Source organism: Acinonyx jubatus, chromosome E1, assembly GCF_027475565.1.
Source record: "Acinonyx jubatus isolate Ajub_Pintada_27869175 chromosome E1, VMU_Ajub_asm_v1.0, whole genome shotgun sequence".
In the NCBI taxonomy this organism is placed as follows: Eukaryota; Metazoa; Chordata; class Mammalia; order Carnivora; family Felidae; genus Acinonyx; species Acinonyx jubatus.
The window spans coordinates 36,922,010-36,947,051 of NC_069397.1; the positions used below are offsets into that span (position 1 = coordinate 36,922,010).

The 25,042-nt window shown below is 54.5% G+C and overlaps 1 protein-coding gene across 1 annotated transcript; it reads right to left on the reverse strand.

Moving 5' to 3' along the window:
- Positions 1–797: 797 nt before the first annotated feature.
- Positions 798–19,198, reverse strand: GPR179 (G protein-coupled receptor 179). The gene is made up of 11 exons (XM_053211878.1): positions 18,203–19,198; positions 16,787–16,895; positions 14,429–14,516; positions 13,772–14,007; positions 12,857–12,925; positions 12,128–12,237; positions 11,595–11,830; positions 11,257–11,395; positions 10,469–10,574; positions 9,765–9,911; positions 798–7,934 (listed from the first exon to the last, which is right to left on the reverse strand). Exons 1-11 carry the CDS (start codon positions 18,994–18,996, stop codon positions 2,832–2,834), a joined length of 7,137 nt encoding a protein of 2,378 aa, XP_053067853.1. The 5' UTR covers positions 18,997–19,198; the 3' UTR covers positions 798–2,831.
- Positions 19,199–25,042: the final 5,844 nt, after the last annotated feature.

Sequence of the window (25,042 nt, forward strand, 5' to 3'; positions counted from 1 at the left end):
GGATTAATCTGTTCTGATCTTATCCTGAGAGCAGAATCCAAAGAAACCAGAATCAGTTTCTAGTAACTGATATAACTCCTCTACATCTAGTAATGATGTAACCTAACTCCTCAGTCTCTCTACAACTACCGTCTCAGCAAGGCAGACAACAGACCAGTCCTCACTGGGGAAAGCTGATCTTTTTACAACAGCTGTTGAATGCAGACTGTGGGAACAAGATGTGTATGCCCCAGGGAGAGGCAGCACCGGCGGCTTAATCCAGAGCAGCCACTCTTTATCATATACCGTTTAGTCTCAGCCCTTTTGGCTTAAAATGTACATCAGTCTGCAGCATGTCTGAAGTGAGGTCTGGCCACATCCTATTTGCCTGAGCCCTGGATTAAGGCAAAATGAGAAGGCAAGTGCTTTCAGCAGGATCCACAGCTGGGGAGTATGGAGGAAGGGGAAGTAATCCAGGGAGGGCAGGGAAGCAGAGATGTGAAGAAACACGCTTAGTGGGCACATGACCGATTGATTTCTCTGAATATATAAAAACAGTGCTTCAAATAAGCTGTTTCATCCCACTCCCCTAGATCTGTCTCAGGGGTCTCTAGATAATCCTAAATAGCAGCTAAGCGGTAGCTGCCACCAGGGAGCCAGAGGATAAGTGCAATTTTCATTTCCCCTTGGGATCAAATCCAGCTGAGCAAATGGCCCAGATGTGAAGGATTTGCTTGAAGGGCCAGGCAGAGACCATCTGCAGTGCCAGCCATGGAGCTGGATACAGGCCGAGAATTAGCCAGACCACCTCAAAGTCCTGAAGGCCACAGTGTAGTTACCTCCGGCTTGCTCTTGTTTGACCGATCTGTCCCTCTCTAAAAACGTTGGAAAGAAGAAAATCACCATAATGAATAAGCTAGAACCCACTGCTTAGTGGTCAAGAGAAAGCATTCTTTATTTTTTTTTTCCCCATGGTTTATTTCACAGCAGTGAAAGGAATCACTTTTCTGTTCCCAGCTAGACCAGACACAATGGAATTGTTCTGTTGTGCGGTTAGCAAAATTCTCACCGACTTAGGAGTGGTGAGGTTAACTAGCAGGAGCCCAGAGCAACACTACATTTTACTCCCCTGAAATCCCAGGCCAAGGGACCAGGTAAGTGGAAGAGGCTAGATATGGGAACAGGGGCATCTGGTCCCTGAATGACAAAGTTTTTCCATTCCTTCTTTTTGGAAATGGAGCATTTTGCTACTTCTGTAAAGTCCTGAATCTGCCTACAGTATTTGTATGCAGACTCATTTTTTTCCTCCCCATTGGGTATTTGGTCTTCTCGTTTTGTCTTTTTCTTCCCCGTGAATGGCATCAGTATCTGTGCAGTTAGAGGGTGGGCTTACTGCCATCTTCAGTGCCCCTGCCCGGCTCAGCCTGTTTCCTCTCCCCACCTCACCCCTGCCAATTCTAGGGCTTTTTTGACCAGTGCTTTTCTCCTTCCTTGTTTCCCTCTGGTTAACATCCTCCTATTCCGGCACTGGTCTCTAGGATTACTTAAGCCGGGGTAGCCTGAACTGACTTGAGAGGATAGAGCCGAGCTCACTAAGAAGAAAACTGTGTTTACATGATGCCTTTTCACCGGTCCTCAGGACAACCTGCCCTGTAGCGCTATTCTTTCTGAGGGTAATTCTTGTGCTGACTGCAAACAGGACCTTCTTTCTCGCTTCTCAGGAAGGTAACTGTTGTGGGCCTCTTGTTACTGAGCAAGCGGTTTGGAGTGCTTCTCACATCAGAGCCAGAAATTCCCCTGCCTCCAGTTGCGTGGACAAGCAGAGAGGGGTCCCATTGGTGACAGCCCTGAAAGGCTGGGAGGAGAATGAGCCAGTGAGATGAGCTTGAGACTAGCCAAAGATGGGGCAGAAGTGGGGAGGAACGATTTGAAAAAGCTAGCAAGAGGCACACTCCTTAAACTGGAGGGGGTGTCTGGAAGGGAGAACTTTCCCTTGGCCAGTGTGGGGAGGACATGGAGCCACTGCCTTGCCTTCTATGCTGTCTCTGGTGTTGCTTTGGATGCCAGATGTTGATAAGGAAGGAAGAGTGCTTGATTGGCTCTACCTGAGCAGCCAACCAGGGCAGGTATGAGGATCAACACAGCAGAAACTGGAGCTCCAAAGTCAAAATGACAAGGTCTTTAAGGCATTTTGGGTACTTTTTTTGAGCCATTAAGTTTCCCCCCTGCTCTGCGCTGATGGTGTGGAACCTGCTTGGGATTCTCTCTCCCTCTCTCTCTCACTCCCTCCCCTGCTCTCTCTCTGTCTCTCTCTCTCTCTCTCAAAATAAATAAACTCAAGGTTTTCCCCCTGATTTATCTTTGAACTTGAGTTAAGTGGCTTCTTAAGCTTCCTGTGATGACCTTTTATAGCATTCCTCAGACCCTAACGCTGCCAGTGCCTTGCATGGTTTATAGTTTCTTCTCAAAAAAGGGGTCTTTTTATGAGAAAATGTGGGCTGGGCACTGCTGACTTCCTTTCATCCCAAACACTGGCCTTATGAGTGTCCAGACACAGCTGTGTCGAGTCCTCTAGCTGGATGGGGGGATTCGTCAGAAGCAGAGGGTCTCGCCTTTGTTCCCTGGAGCAGGAAGAAGAGTGGGAAGTAACGAGAGGACAAGACTTTCTGTTGGGGTCTGAGCTGCACCCTTCTTGTACAATTTGTTGTCCGAATGATTGACTTCTGGCCTTCATGGAGAGGGCAAGTGGCCAAGTGTCTTTGACTCGGCTCTTGGGGAACATGGAGGACTTGGAAAGGACTTTGGCTCTTGAAAACCAGCCACCAGATGTCTGGCCTCACCCGATGGATCTGTTACTCGCAGTCCCAAGGATAGACAGTTGGAGGGGAGAGTTCTTCATATGGAGCTATAGAAGCCACTTCTTTGTCTTCAGCGAAGGAGGAAGACTCGTGAGCCTCAGCTTCTTGGAGACTTGGCTCTGGGACTGAGCTGGTCCTTGGCTCGTGTCCTGAAGCTCCTTGGAGTTCTCGGACCCCTTCTAGAGTAAAAGTAGTGGCTGCCTTGCTCCCCTCAGGGCGGGGGCTCTTGCTCTCTGGAAGGAAGCTACCCGGAGGTCTGTGGACTAAAAGGCATGGTGGGTTCTCAGGGGCTGGGGGGAAAAATATTTCTGTCTCAGTTGCTGTTAAAGCCAGAAGGCCAGATTCCTCAGGTGGGGCTCCGGTTCCCTCCCAATCACAGATGTCTGCCATGGTGCCCTTTATTTTATTTCCTTCTGGATCTGTGATTTCCCATCGACACAGCTCTGCCATCCTGCTCCCCATACTGCTTACTCCGTGGGGACTGACTTGGGGTTGGTCAGTGTCCGGAGCCTCTGGCTGGGGGAGGAGCTCCCCGGAACCTGAGCAGACTGTCACCTGCTCTCTGCTGACTTTTGCTGCTGCTTTTGAAAAGTGTTCTTCAGTCCTCGGAGATGCCGCCTTTTGAGGGATCATCTCTCCTCGCCCTTGGGATTTTCCGTCCACCTCTTGTTCCAGTCCCCCTTTCTCAGCAGCTTCTGTCTTCGCCTCCCAAGGGCAGATGTCTGCTTCTTTAGCAGATGGAGATTCTCTTGCTTCCCACGGACACACTTCTGCCACCCTGGCCCCCACACTGCCTGCTGCCTCCGAACTGCCTTCGCTTCTGGCAGAAGCTTGTGGGGCTGGTTGCGGAGACGGACCCCCACAATCCTGACTCTCCCAGGGACACACCGCCTCCTGTTTCCCATCTGCCCTCTCTGGCTTTTCCTGAACTGCCACAATTTGGGGCTCTGGTCTTCCTGGGACCTTCCCCTTCTCTTGAGGTGTCCCTTTCCCATCCTGTCTTGCCATCCCGTCATCAGGGACCCTTTCAGTCACCTCCCAGGGGCAGATATCAGCTTTGGCGCTGCCATCAGGGTTAGGATCATCCCACGGGCACACCTCAGCAAGCCTGCCCCCAACGCCAGCCAGGTCCTGAGAGCCGGCCTTAGGTTGGTCACGGCATTGACCGTCCGGGTGGGAGGAATCACCTGCCGGGGTCATGCTCTCCCGTGGACGGACAGATTGTAGTTCTTTGCTTGCTTTCCCCCTATCTTCAGTAGTGAATTCTCCTGCTTTTGAAGACAGGGCTTCTAGTGGGGTTCTGTGTTCTGGGAAGGAGCCCATCTTTGCATCTTGTGTCAGGTCCCCTTCCTCCACTGCCTCATCCCTCGCTTGCAAGGAATGTCCCTCTTTCATGTTGCCACTCGTGCTGAGGGAGGAGTCTGAGACCTCAGGGCCCTGAGCAGAGGGAGCCCTCAAGTCCTTCTCCCAAGGACAACTAGCTTCCTCTTCTTGACTCTGTTTTGTCTCCCATTTTGATCTGTCTTCTCCCAGGGAGGTGAGTCTCCCCTTTTCTAGAATTTTCTCCTGTCCTGCTGAGTCACTCCCCCTTTCTTGTTCCAATCTTGTCCCAGTAGCTCCTTCATTCACCTCCCAGGGACAGATCTTGGCTTTCTCACTGGTAGGTGCTTCCTCCACTTCCCAGGGACACACCTCAGCTGCCCTGCACCCCACACGGTCCATTTCCTGGAGTCCACCTTTTGGTCTGTCAGTGCCCAGAGTGTCCGAATGCTGAGAGGAGCCCCCTGGATCCAAGCTTTCCCAGGGACAGGCCACCTCCTGCTCCCAGGCTGGCCTCTCCGGCTTCTTTGGAGAGGTAACAGCTATCTCGCCGGGTCCAGAACCTGCAGAAGCCTTTCCTGTGTCATTTGGAAATTTCCTAATGGCTTCAACTCCCAAAGCTCTTTCCTGACTTGCTCCAGCACTCACCTCCCAGGGACAGACCTCAGCCTTCTCAGCACGCATGGTTTCTTCCATGTCCCATGGACAGATCTCAGCAGTTTTGCCTCCCATGCTGCCTGACATGTGGAAACTGGCTTTGGCTCTACCTGTGTCTTGAGGACCTGGTTGTGGGGAGGAGCTGCCAGGGTCCACATTCTCCCAAGGACAGACTGTTTCCGTATTTTGGAGCTGTCCCTCAGGCTTTTCCCAAGCTGCACCATCTTTGATTCCTGATGTTCCAGGCATTTTCTCCTTGTCCTTTGGAGATTCTCCTGCTTTTGCTGCCTGTCCTGATGTCCAGTCCTCTCTTATTCGTTCATTTACCTCCCAGGGACAGAGTTCTGCCCTGGCAGGTGTTACTTCCCTCAGCTCTGGCCTGGGATCTTCCCATGGACATACCTGTGTTGCCCTGCTTCCTCCATTGCTGAGGAGTTGGCCACCACCTTTGGCTGAGAAATTATCTAGACATGGGCTGGGGTGCCCAGGGGCTGTGCTGTCCTGGGGACACACTGACTCCTGCTGTTGACTACTTTTCTGCACTGCTTTTCCAGTTTGTTCCCCCATCTCTCCAAAGAGCCCTTTTCTAGAGGCTTTCCCCTTTCCCTGGAGAAATTCTCCACCTGTCCCCTGACTCGGCAGTTCCTTCCCCACTACCTCATCACCCAGCTCCCAGGGACAGACCTCTGCTTTCCTGACGGGAGCATCTCCTGCCTCCCATGGACACACCTCCGAGATGCTACTGCCCAAACTCCCGGAGCACACAGGGGTTCCCGGGGCTGGAGTAGAGACTGCTGAGGGACCCCGGAAATCTGTCCTCTCCCACCGACAAAAAGACTCCAAGTCTCCACTCAGTTTCTGTTCTTTCCAGAAGGTTGCTTTCTTGGGGGTTTCCTGCTTTTCCTGGGGAAGCTTCACTCCCTCCTGGAATGGTTTTCCATTCTCTCCTTCACATGCCTCCCAGGGACAGAGCTCTGCCTTGGTAGTGTCAGGTATACAAGCTCCTGGGCCTGTGGCTCCCTGCTGAGGCTTCTCCACCTCTCTAGCATCTCGCCGGCCCGCTGCCTCAGACCTGCCGTCGTTTCTGTCAGCGTCCTGAGAGGCTGACCAAGAGCACAGACTCCCAGGATCGGCACCCTCCCAGGGACATACCACCTCCTGCCCCCTGACCAGCCTCTCTGGCTTTTTCCGAGCAACGACAGCCACGTTTTGGGGCCCTGACTTTTCCGACGACTTCCTTCTCTCTTGGGAGTCATCTAGAGCTTGTTGTTGTGTCCCCTTCTCAGGGGCCCCTTCACTCACCTCCCAGGGGCAGATCTGGGCCTTGTTGCCACGGTCAGGCTGACTTGCTTCTGACTGGGCAACTTCCCTGGGGCATACCTCTGCCATCCTGCGGTCAGCACTGCCCGTGGGCTGGAGGCCAGCTTTGGGCGGTTCCTGCCAGCCCACGGGGGCTTCTTTTGCTCGCTCGGCAGTTTTGTCCCCGACTGTGCCCTGCCTGGCTTGCCTCAGTGCAGCAGACCCCGCTTTACCGTCTCTCTCTACTTTTGCCTCTCCGGGACCTTGGGATGCCCTCCTGCCTCCCTCTTCTTGTTCCCTGCTGCCCTCCTGGTGGTAGACTTGGAGCATTCTGCTGGTGTGAGTGTTCTGTTGGTTCTGGAAGGTCTCCTCATCGTCACAGGGTGCGACGGCAGCCTGCTTACTCACGGCCTTGGGCCGGCCTAGCCTGGGAGATCGGGGGCAGGCCCCCACGCCCTCTCCCGAGGCTCTGCCCTTCTCCTCCGGCTCAGGACTCCCTTCCCCGCTCTCCTTCTCTCTGTGAGTGCTCCGAGAACGGGTCAGAGCTTTGATAGCCAGGCCGAGACTGTGCATGGAACCCTGCTGAACAGGGGTCTTGAGGCTGTGGGATTTAGAGAAGACCTTGGACTTGTCTTCGTCCCCCTCACCGGCTTCCCCTTGGAGACGTCCATCCTCTGTGGCCATCCCACTCTCCCCCGTCCCTCTTCTCGCAACTGCAACCGAGAGGGCCCTCCAGAGCTTGGCCCGAGCCGGGGCAGGGGAGTGGTTGCCTCGCTCTGGCCCCGCGGGGCCCTCTGGAGCTACATTTCCTTTCTTGACCGGCAGTTCTGCGTTCTCCCAGGGGCAGATGAAGGTGAGCAAGCTGGGGCTCTGGGGGGGTACTGGGACTGGTGCCAGGGCGGGCAGCGGGGTCGGGGTTGGGGCTGGAGCCGGCATCAGAGCCGGAGCCAAGGTGGAGGTGGGGGAGAGCATCCTCGGCTCTCCCAGGCAGGCCCCGGACAGGGCCATGATGGGTGTGGAGACCTGGTGCCGGACGGGCGGGTGAGGCAGCCTTTTCGTGGCCTCCTCCTGAAGCCTCCCGGCAGCGGCATGGGAGCCGTGCACACTGCGGCTCTTGGCGGGGGAAGGTGGGGCTGACAGGGGCGCCCCTCGAGCTCGCTCCGGCCTCCTGGCCGATGGCCTCCTCACTGGGCTGGCCGAGGCTGCCTCGGCCTTCTTCCTCTCCTCTCGCTCCTTCGCCAGCCGATAGGTCTCCTCCAGGTAGGCCTGGCTGGCTACGAGCAGGGCCTGTTCCCTGGAGCCCGCCACCACGCTGAGCGACTTCTGCAGCGACGCGGGCCGGGCCCGGGGCAGCCTGTCGCCCACCGTCAGGTTGTGGGCGCTGGCCGACCTGAAGCCCAGGCCCGGGGGCCCCTCCGCCGCCTCCCGGCTCTCCCTGCTTTCCCGCGAGGCCTTCATGGCCAGCTTCCTCCTCAGCAGTGAGTCGAGGAGCGGCGGGTCCTGCTCGCGGCGGCGGCTGTGGCGGTCGTGGTCGTAGGCGCTGCGGGACTTGCGCAGGGCAGGGGGCCCCTCTGGGTCCTGGAGGCTGGAGCTGAGCAGCCGGCGGCGCGAGGAGCCGGGCAGGCTGCCGAGGCTGGGGGAGCCCGAGTCCCGGGAGTGCTGGCGGGTCAGGGCCTCCGGGAACTCGGCCAGGCACCTCATGAAGGAGCGGCCCAGGCCCTGGCGCCAGCTGCCCCGCTTCTTGGGCAGGTGTGGGTTGTTAGTGGCCATCTCCTTGGTCTTGTGGACCTCTAGCTGGGCGTAGAGCTTCTTCAGCTCGTCCTGCAGGAAGGGGAGGGGGGAGGAGAGCAGAGCCTCCAGTCAGATGCACGGCTAAGCTCTTTCCATCCCCCTGGGGGCTGCCCTGCCTCCCCCTCAACCGTTATTTAGACCCCTGTCTCTGCACATCTCTTTCCCACCAAGCTGTGTTCCCTCCCTGCTTTGCACACTCTCAGAATTCGCCTGTCCACTCCCAGCCAGGTCCTCTCGGACCCAAGGATGCAGGGTGCACCCCTTTCTCTGGGGGCACTGTCATCTGATGGGAAGCCACCGGCTTGGGGGGTGGGAAATCTGAGTTTGAGGCTGGTGACCCATCATGTGCCTGGAGGCTATTTCTAGAGCTCTCTGTTTCTCTGTTTTTTGGTTTTTGTTTTTTTAAATTCATTTTGGAGAGACAGAATGTGAGTGGGGTTTGGGGGCAGCGGCAGAGAGAAGGAGACAGAGAATCAGAAGCAAGCTCCAGGCTCTGAGCTGTCAGCATAGAGCCTGACACGGGGCTTGAACTCAGGAACCGTGAGATCATGACCTGAGCCAAAGTCGGACACTTAACCGACTGAGCCACCCAGGCTCCCCTCTCTCTGCTTCTATGGGTTCAGTCCGTCAAGCAGCCGACATCCAACTTCAGCTCAGGTCATGATCTCACGGTTCAAGAGTTCAAGCCCCACATTGGGCTCTGTGCTGACAGCTTGGAGCCTGGAGCCTGCTTCAGATTCTGTGTCTCCCTCTCTCTCTGCCCCTCCCCTGCTCATGTTCTGTCTCTCAAAAATAAACAAACATGGAAAAATATTTTTTAATTAAACAAACGAAAAAAGAACCGGCCACCTACTGTTAGCTTCCTTAAGAGGATCGCATGAGCTCCTCAGTGGTGTGAAAAGTGTCATATTCAGGTGCAAGTGAGGGAATGGGACTTTGAGAGTCTTACACTTTTGGGTTTCTCCCCAGAGCCAGCATTGGGAGAGAGACTGGGTGCTGTTCCACAAAGCGGGGGGGCCCAAGGCAGCACTGCTGTGGCAGCGCGCCCCCATACTCTCTGGCCTCCCTGCTCGACTGGGGCCTCAGGTCAGCCTTTTCCCAGGGGAGCAGAGCCCAGAGGGTGAGGAGGACATGGGGGAAAGCCAGGCAGAGACACTTGGGACAAGGAGGGAATTGGGAGATGCAAACAAGTCAGGTGTACAGAAAGCCCCGTGGAGATAGGAGGAATGGACAGATGGCTTCCTGAGATTGTTAACCACACCTTAGGTTTTATCAGACAACGGGCTTAGACCACCAAGTTTCCTTATTTCCTACCCACTGAGCCTCTCATTTGGGTTCCGTGACTATGACCCTCCTAAGCAGAAAAAGAAGAGTAAAGACGCTCTCCCGAGGTAAGACTCAGGAAGAACTCCCTTCCTCTAAGACCGCCAGGTCCAGGGAATGGGTATCCTGTTGTGGAAATCTCTAGTAGCCGCTAACTGCCTGAACTACCCAGCCCCATAGCTGGCCCTAGGGTCACCCGCAGCCCGAGTGTAATGGGGACTGAGAGGCTTCTTAATCTGCCCCTCATGATGCCTCTGCTGAGTGGGGGTGGAGCTCCACTTATGGGTCTGCGGCCTGGGCCACAGGGACTTTGGGGGTCTTTCCACTTGGGTGGTTTGTGACCTCATCTGAATAGAGTCAGGGGGAAGCAGCTTAGGGCAATGGTGGAGAAGGGAGGGAGGCAGGTCTTAGAGAGAGGGAAAGCTGGGGACAAGAGGGGACCTGCAGTGGTACACAGCCCAGATGGCAGGGCAGCAGCGATCCTGGCCCAGTCCCGAAAAGCTAGCATCCAAAGGAGGCAAGGAGGGCGGCGCATACCCGAATGTCTCCGGGGTCCAGGCTGCGCTCGCTCCAGGCCGAGGCGATGCTGCTGTCCAGGTAGGAAGCTGACCGCTGGAGGTCCAGCTCGTCCTCATACACCTCATCCACAATCTCCTCTCGGGGAGGAGCCCCCGGCTTCTGGAACTGGCCAGGGTGGGTGTGACAGGGAAAAAGAGTCAACTTCGCTCCCTGTTCATGCCTATTCCCACCTGCCTCATGAAATCCAATCTTCACAGCCTCTCTAATTTGCAATTCTGAGGGCATGGAGACTTTTGCTCCCCCTCATTCTCCCTGAGTTTCTCTAGCTCAGAGACCGGGGAGGGGAGGTCCTGAGCCCCTGCCCCCACAATTCCTAGCCATGTCCTTCAGCTCCCCAACCCATCCCTCTGTAATTGCTTCCAAGATGATTTTTCAGAGTCCACCAAACGAAACTGCCAGTTGTATTACAAGGACCCCTACAGCCCTAGCTCTTATTTCCTTTGCCCTGAGATTCGAGGCGGAGAGATACAATAGCTTCCCCCCCACCCCCGACCCCCACCCCAAGTGGGCTTCCACTCAGCGCCCTGTGGCTCCGCCCTCTCACCCCCGGATGTCATCCTCACTCTGACCTGGAGAGGGCGCTGAGGCAGCAACAGATCCACGGCGCGCCCCTTACAAAGGGGCTGGGGTCTGGCTCACAGCCAGGAGGGGCAAGACCTCACCTTAGGAATGAAGATCAGAGCCAGCGTGGTGGTGACCGTGCTGTGGGTGTGGAAGAAGAAGAGGAGCAGAGTCCAGTCCGGGTGCAGGGAAGGAACCAGCACAAATCTGAGGGTGGGAGGGGAGGGGAACGAACGTTACCGGTGGGTGGGAGGGAGTGGCCTGTTCCCTCTCACCTGTCTCACTGGCCCACCTCCCAGCCTGAGCCCTGATCTCCGTGGAGGTTCTGGGTGGGTTGGAAAGGGCAATTTTCCTTCTTCCTGCCCTCTCTTCGGATGTAGGTCCCACTTCAAGCTCACGTTAACCCCCACCCCCGAGAAGCCCTCCCAGACTACTCTTCTCTGGTTGCCTAGAGCACAGACTTGTCCTCCACACCTCTGTGATGGGCTGTCCCGTGGGTCGATTCTGCCTGTACCACAGGGCCAAGTCCTAGCAGACCCTCATAGCAGGCCTGTTGCTGGATCGGCTGAGGTGGGAGGGCGGTGGGGAAAGGCAGGGAGAATTGAGCATGTGTGGGAAGGAGCATGGTGGAGGCGCCGGAGACGGGGCTTGGGAATAGAAGAGGAGTTAGGAGTGCGCATGCTTCCTCTTTTTGGGTGTCGGGTGAGACACGGGGTGCAGGAAGGGTGTCTGCCGGGTAGGGAGAGAGCTACAGATGGGAGGCCTTCCTCGCCTTGCCAAGGCATAGCTGTGCTGCGAGGATGGCTGTGGGATGGGGTTCCCTGGCCTGGGAGAGGCAAGGAGTGGTGTGAGGGTGGGAGCAGTGGTGGGTAGGGGGGCCCGTGCTCACCTGGCTGCATGGAAGGCCGCAGACAACAGCAGCTCATTGTGCAGGGCGATGCCCATGTAGCGCGGCTCATGGAAGGCCGAGGGGACAGCTCGGGTGGCGTAGCAGAGGAAGCTGCCCCAGCACAGGAGCAGCATCTCAGCTGTGGGAAAGCAGGGGCCACCGAGTCAGGCACCGCCTCAGCAGCCCCTTTCTCTGTCGGGTGTGCTGGGGGGAGCCTGGCCAGGGGTCTGGGGACAAGGCAGGAGGACTAGGTCAGGAGCACCGCCGCCCCCCCCCTCCCCCCCCGGAGGTGCAGGGCTGAGGGCCAGAGTGAGGCGGGCTTGGCGGGAGCAGCTCACCCACAACCATGATGTAGTCCCAGCGGTCGTGGTGGCACAGGTAGAAGTGGCGGCCTGCCAGAGTGTGGCCTCGGGTCACCAGGGGCGTGTGGATGCCTCGTTCCAGGGCCCCTGCCGTCCACACGGCCAGGAAGCCCAGCACTAGCAGCAGGAGCAGCCCCAGACGCTGCAGCAGCCGCCCGTTGCTCAGGTGGGGGCCCCGCTGGGCCGTTCGGGACAGAAACAGCTGGAGCACCCTACAGGGGTGTGGGGCATAGGGGGAGGACCAAGGAGAGGAGGGCCAGGTCTCTGGCCTCTGTCCGTGGCTTCCTTCCCCTCTGTAATACCCATCCTCCTGTCCCTTCCATGGTGTGCTGCCTCCCCACCCCACAAAATGTCGCATGCTGGGGAGGGCTACGGTGACAGGGGCAGGCCTGGGGGGTGGGCTGCGCACAGGGGGGTGGAGCTGGCTGGGAAGAACTCCACTCTGTTCCAGATGAGCTGGGGCAGCCCGGAGTGAGCAGCATGAGAGCAAGGTCTGCCCCAGACCCTACCTATAAAGCTTGAGTATAATGGTGCCGTAGACAGTGGCAAAACCCAGCAACCGGACCCAGCGGAGAACGATGCAGCGGAAAACACTGGGCTTGAAGTACAGGATGAACACCTGGGCGGGGGTGGGGGGGTTGGGGGGGTGGGAAGGGGGGGCAAAAATAGCTGCTCTTAGCTGCACTTCCTCTTTTTAAAAAAATGTTTTATTTATTTTTGAGAAAGAGTGTGAGCGGGGGAGGGGCAGAGATGGGGTGGGGAGGGACAGAAGATCCAAAGAGGACTCTGTGCTGACAGCAGTGAGCTGATGCAGGGCTTGAACTCATAAACCGTGAGCCAATGACCTGAACCGAAGTCAGACGCTCAACAGACTGGGGCACCCAGGTGTCCCCACCACTGTACTTCCTCTAATGTGCTAGGCCTATGCTAAGCCCATTGCTGACCTTCCTAACAGCCTTGCAATAGAGGCATCATCACCTCCCTTCTGCAGAGGAGCGGCTCAAGTATCAGAGAGGTTAGGTAAATTGTCCTAAGTCACACAGTAAGTCATAGAGCTCTTTTTAGCCTGGACTCTTTGGCTCCAGAGCTCACTAGGCTAGCCTGTCATTTGTAGGTATGAGTATGGGGATTTGGAGGTCTCTGAATCTCCCCAAGAGAGCAGAAAGGAGGAAGAATTCTGGGTTGTGGAGGGCGCCAGCCAGGAATGAGGCGGGGCCAGACTCTGGCCACAAACTCACAGGGAAGTAGAGAAGCAGGGATCCAAAAAGGATGGTCTCCAGCAGGACAACTCCAGAGGCTCGGATCCTCTGTGAATCCAGGAAAGAGAGAGGCGTATAAGCAGGGCAGTGGGAGGACAGAGGCTGGACGATGGTGGGAGGAGAGTCTCAGGCCTTTTTTAGGGGTCACTTTTACCGGCCTTGAACCAAGGCCTTGCCTTGGAACATCAGCTCCGCCCTCTCCGCCCACAGCCACGGCCCCACTCCCACCACAGGCTCTTAGCTCCACCACGCTAAGCAGGGTCCAGGTGGCACAAAGGTCGAGTCCCCCAGCCCCATGCCTCTCCCGATCCCAGCCTGGGCCTCGCTGGAGACCTGGGCTCAACTCACAAGTTGTTGGAGCTAGAAGGGATCTCACGCGTTCCCTCGAAACTTTGGGTCAGACCGATTCTTTGTCTAGGTAACCCCTTCTCTGCCTGGTAACCATTTAGCTGACCCTCAGGCCTGGCTCAAGCATCATGTTCTCCAGAAAGTCTCTCCCGGACCATCTTCGGCAGGACAACTGGGGCCTTTCTCTGAGCTGCCACAGCTATACCAATACCCACTTCCCCCCTCGCCTCTGTTTTGCTGCGCTTTTTCCTTACTTGCCTGCTTCCTCCTTTCAACTGGGAGCCCCACGAGGGTCCAGATCACTTCCCCCGAGTACCTACACTGTGTTTTGAGCCAAGTCCAATGCCTCCATTTTCCAGGTGAGGAAACAAATCTAAGGCAGCGGGGCCACTTTGCCTAATGTCACACAGTGGGTGAGTTGAAGAATTCAGACCAGAACCCATTTCTTCTGAGCTCTAGTCTTAGGTAGTCTCTGGTCTCCAGTTGATGCTGGGGACTCGAGGTGGGAAGGACGCGGGTAGGGTAGGGACGTGGGGCCTTGCTTGCCTTGCTTCGGCGGCAGCGGTAGGAGGCCAGCATGCTCAGGAAGACGGCCAGCATGCAGCAGGCCTGGCAGGCCAGGACCGCGGCCCGCAGCCCCAGAGCTTCCTCCACCAGGCACGGCGTGGCATCCATGCAGCTGGTGCAGCCCTCGGCACATGGTCGGCACCGCAGCAGCCTCCCAGAGCTGCCCTGAGGGGACCCGAATTGCCCAGTAGGCTGGGCGTCACTCTCTTCTAACCCTATAAAAAACAAGATGGGTGCAAGGAGAGGGGCATGGCCCGGGGCATCCCAGCCTGCTCTCGCACGGGTCACCGTAGCCCTCTCCCTCTCCGTCCGATGGTCTGTCACCGCCGGGGCAAGGGCTGGGAAGGGGAGGAATGAGGAAGTGGATATTCCCAGGGGAGGACAGGGTACTAGGAAGAGGTGATGCCAGGCTAGGGTTCACTGCAAGGTCAACTTGCATCAGATTGGCATGTTGTGGGGTCATTTTCAGAAGGCGCAGACACCCCCAAGTTGGACCCTGCCTGCCTCTCCTGCTTCTCTTGACCTTCCGCCCTTGCCCCACAAGTCTCCTCCCAGCCTGCCTTTTTCCCTCAGGTGCCCCGCCCGCCCAGCCCAGCCTGACCCTCACCACAATAACCCTCACCACAATTAACATACCCCCGGAGTGGCTTGCCCCGTAGAAGCCGGGTCGGCAGCGGCACAGGTAGTGGCCAAGGACAAAGCCCTGACTCTCCAGGGGGACACACTGCGGGGATGACAAACATGATAGGTATTTATATGGGGATTTCCCTTTTGGGAAGAGGTGGAGGGTACATGTACCTTCCAATCCATGGCCCCTGGTCCATACGAGGGGCCCCTCCCTACCGGAAGTCCTCCCTAGTCCTTAGGAAGCCTTCCCTCCCTGGAAGCCCTACTCTAGCCCCGCGGTTACCTCTTTTCAACATACAGTTTAGGGACAGATCACCCTTTTATTCTGACTTGCAATGACAGGAGCCATACAGGTCTCATTTCCTAGTACCCAGCTGTCGGAGCGAGGGACTGGGCGAGGTGGAATTTGGGAGAACTCGGAGTCCGATCGCACCTATGTGCCTACATCCTGCTTCAAAGGGTCCCCATCAGCCTCCCTCTTTGGCTCACAGGTGAGTTGAAAAGGCCCCCGCAGAGGAGCAGTTTCCCCTACCAGGTGCCATCTGGCTTTGGCACAGGACTGCTTTCCCCAGCCCTAATGCCAGGGTAATGCCAGGCCAGTGGGATGCCAAGGCCAGCACTTTACTCCACCTTCACCCATTGATGTTTGCCCAGCAGGGGGCCGAGCAGACCTCAGAGCCAGGCAGGGAAGAGGAGCACGTGGATGAGGTCAGCTCTGCTGCAGGGAGTGGTTAGGGACAGACAGCAGTGGGATAAAGGAAGGGATTGAAGGATCTTCACCCTGGGAGATTCCATATCTGGCACCTTTCACCTAGAAAAGTTAGAGGGTGATGCTTCTGAAATTGGGGCCCAGCTTCCCCTCTTGCCCGGGGCCCTAGAACACGCTCTGTTTTTGCCATAGTCTGCAGAGTCAGACAAATGCGTATGGAGACGAGCTGTGGCTGGGTTTAATAACGCACCGAATAATGGTGGCCCTTCTCCATCCCTGGACTTAGAGTTTCAAACACGCGTGCCCTGAAGAGCGATGGATGCCCAAACCCGCCCCACCTCCCAGCAGCCTGCAGGGCTCGCCTTGGCTCCGCTTCAGCCTGGGAACAACATGCAGTCGAGTGCAACCGTGGAGCGGATTAGTTCACTGGCCTCCCAGTTTCCCAGCCCTTGGCTTTCAGGATTACCAGCCATTGCTTTCCATCATCCAGATTCTCCTGCATCCGTGGCTTTGATTCTGCCGGCATCTGGCTTTGGTTCCATCACCTTTACGGGTCCCAGAGCTCTTCAAGCTCCTTCTTTGGTTAGATTTCTCCCCTACTCCAACCAACCATTACACTTGGATCAACAAACACCAACAGAGCATCCTTTGTGGGTCAGAAGGAACCCAGAGCTCTGTCGACAAGGAGAATGTAGTCCAGGAGAAGGAAAGGGGATGACTAATAGGGGCTCAGGTTGCGGTCCTGGGGATGGATGCTGGAGCACCCAGTACCAAAAGGGAGAGGCACACTGAGATTTCAAAGGAATGAGGGTGGCTGTCTCCAGTGGGAGGTGGGGAGTAAGCTGTAAGTGTCCTCACTGTTTTTTTAATGTACGCTCTACGCCCACTGTGAGGTTTGAACTCAAGACCCCGAGATCAAGAGCTGCATGCTCTACCGACTGAGCCAGCCAGGAGCCCAGTCACTTTCTTTTTCAATGTTCACATATGTATATGTATTATATATATATATATAATAATATATATTATATATATTTATAAATATATATAATTATATACAATTTATATAAATATATAAATGTTCACATATATAAAAATATTATATATATATAAATGTTCATATATATATATATATATATATATATATATATATATATATATATATATTTAATGGCTCTGAGCTGTCAGCAAAGAGCCAGACCCGGGGCTCGAACTCACACACCGTGAGATCGTGAACCTGAGCTGAAGTCGGATGCTCAACCAACTGAACCACCCAGGCGCCCTCAATGTTCATATTTTTGATTATTCATTCAACCTTAAGCGCTATTGTGTATCAAGCCGGGGGAGTTGGGAATTTCTCAGAAATGACCATCAATGCATCCTTTCTGAATTTTCTTCTTCCTCTTTTTTTTCTTTCTTTCTTTTTTTTTTTTAGTTTCTGTTTTTTATTGAAAGACAGTTGACAGTAAGTGCCCTCGCTTTTAACAAGCCTGGTATCCCATCTCTGTTTATCTCATCACTAGGGATTCCCCCGAGGCCCTGAGAGGCTGGTACACTTTTGTCAGCTACTCCTGGGAGCTGGGTGGTGGCAGTGACGGGAAAGGGGAAGGGAGGCAGGACCCTAGCGCCCCACCCCACGTCACCATCCTCCTTATCCTTACCTGGGTGCTGTTGAGGTCACACAGGTGTGTGTTAGAGTACCAGCCCGGCCCATTGGCACACTGATTGATGTCCACGCTCTGAAGATCGACGATCATCTGCACCTGCCCCCTAGGGCAGTGAATTGGCAGTTAGGGGTACCATGAAGGATGCCAAGGTGGACGTGTGTCCTTGGGCCCCAGACTAGGGAGGAATGCAAGCTTTGCAACCTTCAGCCTAGTGGCTGCAGTGTGTCAGGAGAGAGGGCAGGGCTACATTCCATGTCTCTAGAGCTATTAATCCTCACTGTTTCTGTGGGCAACGATCTGCTTTCCTGGAGGGTTGTCCCCCCAACATCCCTCGGCTTTTCAACATCCTGGCATGTCCTGGTTTCTATCAATGGGTGGAGGGAGGGGGCATGTCAAGACATGTGGGAGTGGGGGCTCTGATGATCTGTCTGAAGGGGATCTTCACACTTCTCCACTGCATGGACACACACACACACACAACTCAGCTATTAACCACACCCCCCACACTCTGCCCAAACCAGATCTGAATTGATCACAGCAAAGGAACTGTGGAATGGAGCTGCCTGGTCCAAGGGCTCCCCACCCCTGCTCTGGGCTGAGCGGGGGAGAGCGCTGGCTAGGAGCCAGGCTGCTGGCTGGCACGAGGGAACCCTGCTAGGAGCAATGAATGGGGACACATAGCTGGGAAAACAATGTTGATTGTCGCATGCCTTGCAGTTCTGTGTCCATTTGCTGCCTCCTTCCCACCAGGGCTCCCAGTGACCTCTTTATTCTGAAGGAGAAAGTCGGTTATTTGAAGAGTACCAGTCAGGACAGGCAGGACTGGAACCCACTTGATCTAAGAGTATAGCCATTGGGAGTGACCCTGGGGACCTGGCCGACTCCTAGACGGAAAGGGCAATGGTTCCAAGCTTCCCCACCACCCCCGCCCCCGCCCCCCAAAGAACTTTTCCTCCCTTGGAGAAGTCTCCTTTTACAGTTCTAGATGGCTAGAGAGCAGCAGGTTTGGCTCCTGGAGTGCCTGCCTGGCTCTTCTGAGACGTCTTGTGCCTGGGCCATCACTGTCATCCACATCAAGCCTTCCCCTGCCTTCTCCCCACTACTCAGACGTGGACGCCAAGACCTATGCCCTGCTACATCCACACGTCCATACACACACATGCGTATCCCCACATGTAAGTGGATTGATTCATACACACTATGTCACTATGTATACTCGCACCTGTGTGTGCTAACAGTTACAGAATCCCAGAGTCAACTGCAAATATACACAGCTGAATGCGAATACGCACATCTGTGCCCCCCAGATACGTATGCGTGTGCCAAATGGCCCACGCACAGCTGGCTGGACTCGAGCCCCCCACCCCCACATACCCACAAAAGCGTCGAACACTGCACAAATGTACTTACCTGACCTCTGGGCTGAGGTCTGGCTTGAGTCCATAGAAGGTGGCAGAAAGCGTGATAAGCCAGCCAGGACGGAGCCGGCCGGCCTGGCATTCCAGAAAGGGGGGAGATAGCTTCACATGCTGCATGTCTCCCACATAGCCGTCCCCCTGTGGCCACTTGGGGCTGCCGAGGCTCCCTAGGTCATTGGTCAGCACCCGCTTCTGCAGGGCAGAGGTGTCCGGGGCCCCGGTTGGGCTCTCCTCCTGTACCCTGCTTCCAGACAAGTCCTGAAGGATGGTCTCCTCCCCTATCCGGGTGGCCTGCAGGGCCAGCTGCAGGTGGCTGGCCCCTGGTGGAGGGTTAAAGATCAGGAAAGCCCGGTACGCCCTTGGGTCCCCCTCGGCCACGCTGCGGACCAGTGCCTGGTACCACTCCACATCCTCCTCCACACTGGACTCGCGGATGTCGTTGGCTTGTAGCAGCATGTTGAGGAAATTGGCGGCCTGGGCAAGGGTGCCCGCTGCCCTCCACAGGACTGGGGGGAGCCCCGGTCTGGCTCCTGCGCCGTGGGCTTCGTAGCGCTCAGTGCAATTAGCCCCTGACAGCTGTTGGGCATCTCCAGAGTAGAGAAAAGCCAGGGCTGCCTCAGCCCCCTCTGGGGGTACCCACATAGGTACAGAGCCCGGCTTGACTTGGGAGGACAGTGGCGGCAGAGAGCGGAGGGGCCGTGGGTCCCCCAGAGCCCAGCTGCAGAAGAAACAGCAGCCCAGCAGCCCCCATACAGGGTGGGGCGCGACCACTGCCCTGGTGCCCATCTTCGGGGCAGCTCTTGGGGACCCCCGGGGTCCAGGCTGCCTGGAGGATCAGCAGGCTCAGGAGAGCCCAGGCAGAGGCTGGCTGGCTCCCAGCCTCCTGTCCTGGCTTTCTCTCTTCCTCTCTCCCTCTGTCTCTCACACTGGGCTGTCTTGCCTGTTTTTCCTTCTCTCTAACGTCATCAGCAGGCTTCTGGATGTAGGCATGAGGGCTCTGCCCCTCCTCTCCCAGTGTGACCCCCCCCCCCATTGGAAACCCTCTTAATCCTGGCACCACCCCTCTTCCCTCCTCCTCTCATCCAGCATCTAGGCTCCCTCCCCCCACTCCCCACCCTACATCAGCTCCAGAGAGACATAAATGGGAGGGGAGAGGGAGAGACCAGTTGTTCTCTCCCTCCCTCCTCCCTCCCTCTGCCCTTTGCTCCATTAGGAGAGATGGGCAAATCCTGGATGGGGCGCCATAGCAACCACAGATGAGCTCGTGCCCCTCTCTCCACCCCTCTGCTCCACTCAGCCTCCTGGCAGCAATTGCGACGGGCACGATAAAGGGCCAAGCTGCAGGTCCTGGCAATCTGCTGTGGCTGCCCGTATCCCCCTGACACCGTGCTGCCGAACTGGAATTTGAGATTGGGGGTGGCAAGGGTGGGGAAGAGAGCCTAATATAACTACAGTCAATCTTTGTACAAACGGTGGCAGTTTATTAAGTGTTTTTCATGTACGTTATCTCAATGAATCTTCCCCACAAGCACGGATGTAGGGTCAACATCCTCATCCCCATTTCACAGATGCAGACACTGAGGCTCAGAGACTCACCCAAGATCACATAGATGCTCACATTAAGTTGAGACTCAGGGGCGCCTGTGTGGGCTCAGTCAGTTAAGCGTCCGACTCTTGGTTTAGGCTCAGGTCATGATCTCGCGGTTCGCGGGTTCGAGCCCCTCATCGGGCTCCGTGCTGACAGTGCAGAGACTGCTTGGGATTCTCTCTTTCTCCCTCTCTCTTTCTCAAAATAAATAAATAAGCTTAAAAAAAAGTTGAGCCTTAAACCCAGACTTCTGACTCTCCACGCTGCCCCCCATCAAACCCATCATGACCTTGTTCAACCTTAGAGACCTTAATAAAGCCTCCTTCCTGAGGAGTAAATCAAGGCCCAAAGAGGTAAAGACTTCCCCTAGGAGCGCAAGGTTGTTCATGACAGAGTAGCGGCCTCCACGAAGTCTTCACCTCCACACTGGGGGGAGCCTTTCTGCCTTTCTTCTCCAGCACCACGGAGGTAACAACCACAGCCAATGGGTGTGTGTGTGTGTGTGTGTGTGTGTGTGTGTGTGTGTGTGTGATGGGGACAGGGAGAAGAGAGCAAACAACGTTTTGCTTCTGCTTCTTCCCCTTTCATTTTGTCGTCCTAAGTCCTGTCTCCTCCCTTCCTTCATGAAAACTGTGCCTAACCCCTTTTGCTCTCCCCGGGGTTTCTTACCCCTCACATCCTTCCCTACGCTGGACTCTTGCAGGCTGTCATAGAACAAATCTCCTGCCTTCCTCTCCCTCCCTCTTCCACCACTGGTGCTCCCCACCCACCCAGAGACCTGGCCTCACTTACACATGCTGTCTCTTGGCTTCTTCCCCTCTCGCTGTGCCCACTCCCTTGAACCTTTGATGTCCCAGAGCACCGTAAGTATGTAGGAAGGGATGGGTGGTGGTTGCTAAAAACTTCCCTTCACAGGGAAGAGCTTTACAGGCGGGCCCTGCACACAACTCTGCCTTGGAACCTAAGTGGGGACGGAACAGGGGGGAGGGCGAGGAGGGGGGTTGAGGACAACCCCCCAGCAGAACCGCTATGATGTCAGACCTGGACGTGCCTATAGCCCAGAACTTCCTCGGATAGAGAAGGAAACTAAAACCAAAACTGAAGGCCAGTGAAGTTGACCTTCTCAAAGCCACAAAGCCAGGGAGTGGAGGCAGGCCTGTATCACACATCCATAGTCTCTCTGCGGCCTCTCTGATTCCGTGTGCTGAGAGAGAGAGATGAAGGGCAGAACGACCCATTCCAAGTTCTTGGTCTTACTGGTGACTGTTAGCGGAGGGGCAACAGACACACTGTATAAAGACATAATAATAATCGGTTTTGCCCCCCAAGAGGCTTTTCATAATAATGACAACCAACATTTGGGTAGCGTTTTACCATTTCTGTGTAAGTTTTCACGTAACCTCCACAACAGCCCCGGCGGCGGGGGGATTATTATGGAACTATTTTTACCAATGAGACACAGGTTCAAAGGTACTAAATCATTTGCTCTTGGTCATACATCTAGGAAAGGGGGTGATTAGGGCTCAAGCTAGCTGGGAAGCTCCAGAGGGGCAGGGGCAGTGTTGATCGCCTCGTCACCACACCCCCGAAGCCCAGCCCATTGCTGAATGACTAAGTGAACCTCAGGACTGGTTTAAGTTCTCTGAGTTTTTATTTTCATTTCTTATGTTTTTAAGTAGGCTTCATGCCCAGTGTGGGGCCCCATGGGGGGCTTGAACTCACGACCCTGAGATCAAGACCGGAGCTGACATCGAGAGACGGACGCTCAACTGACTGAGCCACCCGGGGCGACCCATTCACAAACCTTTTAAACTAGGGTCCTACCACTTCAGGGACCCCCTAGATAGTCCTCAGTGAAAGAGAGAGGTGTAGACACAAAACCTGCTCAGCAAATGCAAATCCAGCTCGTACAAAGATATACTTCCTTTGCTCGGGCATTTAAGGAAATGGAGAAAGGCAGTATTCCTTGCCCAACCTTAGAAAGAGCCTGTGCGGGGGCGCCTGGGCGGCGAAGTCATTTCAGCCTCCGACTCTTGACTTCATCTCAGGTCATGATATCACGGTTTGTGGGATCAAGCCCCACGTGGAGCTTTGTGCTGATAGCACTGAGCCCGCTTGGGATTCTCTCTCTGCAACCCCCCCCCCCCGCCCCTCCCCTGCTCACGCTCTCTCTCTCTCTCTCAAAATAAATAAAGAAAACTTAAAAAAAAAAAAAAGAAAAGAGCGTATGTGTGTTTCCCTGTGCTTCTGTGTGCTCTGGAGGAGAGCTGAGATACCCCAGATGGGGACACGCCAGGTGGGGACATAGCTTCCCTCCCCAACCAAGAGAGTAGTTGGACAGCAGAGGGCGCTGCACAGCCACAGACCTTGCATTCATGGGCTAACCTGTTCCGGGGCCAGAAGGTTTGCCAGAGGTTTGCCAGAGACAGCCAAGGACCTTGGGTGATCTCCTTTGGCTTCAAGTGTTCTGTGATCCTATAGCAACTTCTCTTCTTCTCTCCAGAAATCTGAGTGGCACCTGAGAGGTAGCTGAAGGAGAGGGTGGTTTTGAAATCCACTGTACCTTTTTGAACTGTGTGACCTTGGGTAAATAACTCTCTGAGCCTCAGTTTCTTCATGGGCAAGGAAAGATACTGTGTTGTGCAAAATTAGAGATGAATTTGTATCAGGAGCCCCTTGCAAGGCATGGGGTTGAACAACCATTCCCTGCTTATGTTCCAGCGGCCCACTCTGTGCCAGGTACAGTCCTTGGCCCTGGAGAGTCCATGAATGGGCCAAAAGCAAACCTGGCCCCTGCCCTTACAGAATTTACAGCCTAGTAGGGAAGGCAGATTTTAATCAAATAACCTCACAGACAGATGAAAAATTACACATGTGCAAGTCAGTGCAACAAAGGAGTGGTTTTGGAGCTGGGTGGGGAGGAAGTACCTAGCAGGGAGATTTCTCCAAGGTGGTGAGGAAGAGAGGTGAAGGTTGGTGGGAGATGAAGCCAGAGAGAAGCAGGGATCAGATCACACAGGACCCCATAGGCCTCCTTAAGGAGTTTTGTCTTTAGCCTAAGAATGATGGGAAACTACAAAGTGTTACAGTCACAGGTTATGGACAAATTTCCATTTTATTTATTTATTTAGTTTTAAATAATTAGTTTTGAGAGAGAGTGTGCACAGGGGGAGGGGCAGAGAGAGAGGGAGACAGAAGATTCAAAGTGGGCTCTGTTGCTGACAGCAGAGAGCCCGATGTGGGGCTCGAACTCATGAACTGTGAGATCATGACCTGAGCCGAAGCTGGGCACTTCACCGACTGAGCCACCCAGGTGCACCTCTATTTTCGCTTTTAATTTTATTGTTAAGTAAAGTCCACACCCACTGTGGGATTCGAACTTAATGACCCAGAGATCAAGAGTTGCATGCTCTAGCAACTGAGCCAGCCAGGCGCCCCAACAAATTTCCATTTTAAAAAGGTCTCTCTGGCTCCAGGACTCATATCTTCTTCGCCTCAATGCACCCTGAGGTGCAGAGTTGCTAAGTTCTGCTGGCTGATCCTTCCTCCTCCTCTCTTGCATCCCTCAGCATCTCTCATGGGATTGCAATGGTTTCCTAACCGATCTCTCTGCCTGCAGTCTCCAGTCCAGTCCTCTCCCTCCCCTCCAGTCCAGTATCCTCTACACAACAAGCTTTACCTTATTTGATCTTCACGACAGGCCTGCAAGTAAGCGAAGCAGCGGTCCTTATCCCTATTTTGCAGATGAGAAAACTGAGGCGTAAAGGTGCTGGGGAGCTGGCTTGTCCAGGACTGCAAAGGCCAACTGTTAACACTTCAGGAATTTTGCAAGCCAAATCGTTAAACACAGCCACTATTAAAAATGAAATTGTACACACTTATAATTAAATGAGGTTTAAGACAAAGGTAATAAAATTTCAAAACTCATCACTTTCTAATAATTTTACTATTACTACTTACCTATGCTCTTGGAGTTGTTATTGTACCTGCATGAGGAAACTGCTACAAAAGGGTACCTTACCACTCGTCTCTTTCGTTCAGTAACAATGTGTGCGGCAGACTGAAATCAGCCATGGTGGGAGTATTTACACCATGGATATCAGCAAATGCTACAAATCAGGGCCTTGATTTATTGTTTTGTCGATTATCTAGATTTAAGAAAGTGATGGAGAAAAAGTTAACAGTTTAGATTTTAATTTAATGTGCTACGTATGCCTATAGCCATTACAATGTGAATAGCAAAGAAACTGAGGAAATGTTCTTTTAGTATTTGAAAACTGTTTTCTGATTCAGCAAGCAAGTCACTCCCATAATAAGACCCTCTTTATTTTTTTCACTCTCCTCTTACACTGACATTGAGGAGACCATCAACCAACATTCATGCTGCAATTCCATACCACAGGCTACCCATACAAGAGTCTGCCAAAAATCAATGAAAGGATTCTTTTTTTTTTAATTTTTATTTTTGGGGTTCTTGGGTGGCTCAGTCAGTTAAGCATCCAACTCCTGATTTTGGCTCAGGTTATGATCTCCTGGTTAGTGAGATCGAGCCCTGCATAGGGCTCCACACCGACAGCATTGATTTTGGGATTCCCCCCCCCCCTCAAAAATCAAATAAATAAATCTAAAGAAAAAGATTCTTATTTTTAAGTAATGTCTACACCCAACGCGGGGCTCACAACCCCGAGATCAAAAGTCGTATGCTCTATGGACTGAGCCAGCCAGGCGCCCAATGAAAGGATTCTTGAGAATCAACGAGTTATATGGAATTTGCAATTGTACTATTATTATTTGTAAATTGTGTGCTCTACATGCTTTACATCAGTGAAATTTGTAATAAATTATGTACCATACATATGCATATATTGCTCTCTTCCCTCCAGAGAGTCGGCTGTCGAACACTTATCAGCACACCACTGGCTCTAGAACACACATTATTCATGTGTCATTCCATCAATATTCACTGGATGCCAGCAGGGATACAGATAGTCAATGTAGAAATGACTCGGCCACGGCCACACAGCGCAAGCGGCAGAGGCGGGACCAGATCAGAGGTCGTCCCAAGGCCAGCGGCTCTCGGCCAGGGCTAAACCCGGCTTTCCAGGGCCCCTCGACCGTACCGGGGAGGGGCGGCTTTGGCCTCAGCACCCGGGAAGTAAAAAGCAAGGGTCGGGGCAGGGGACCAACGGCCAGGCGAGAAGCAGCCCACGGCCAATAGCGGCCCAGGCCGCACTTTACGTCACG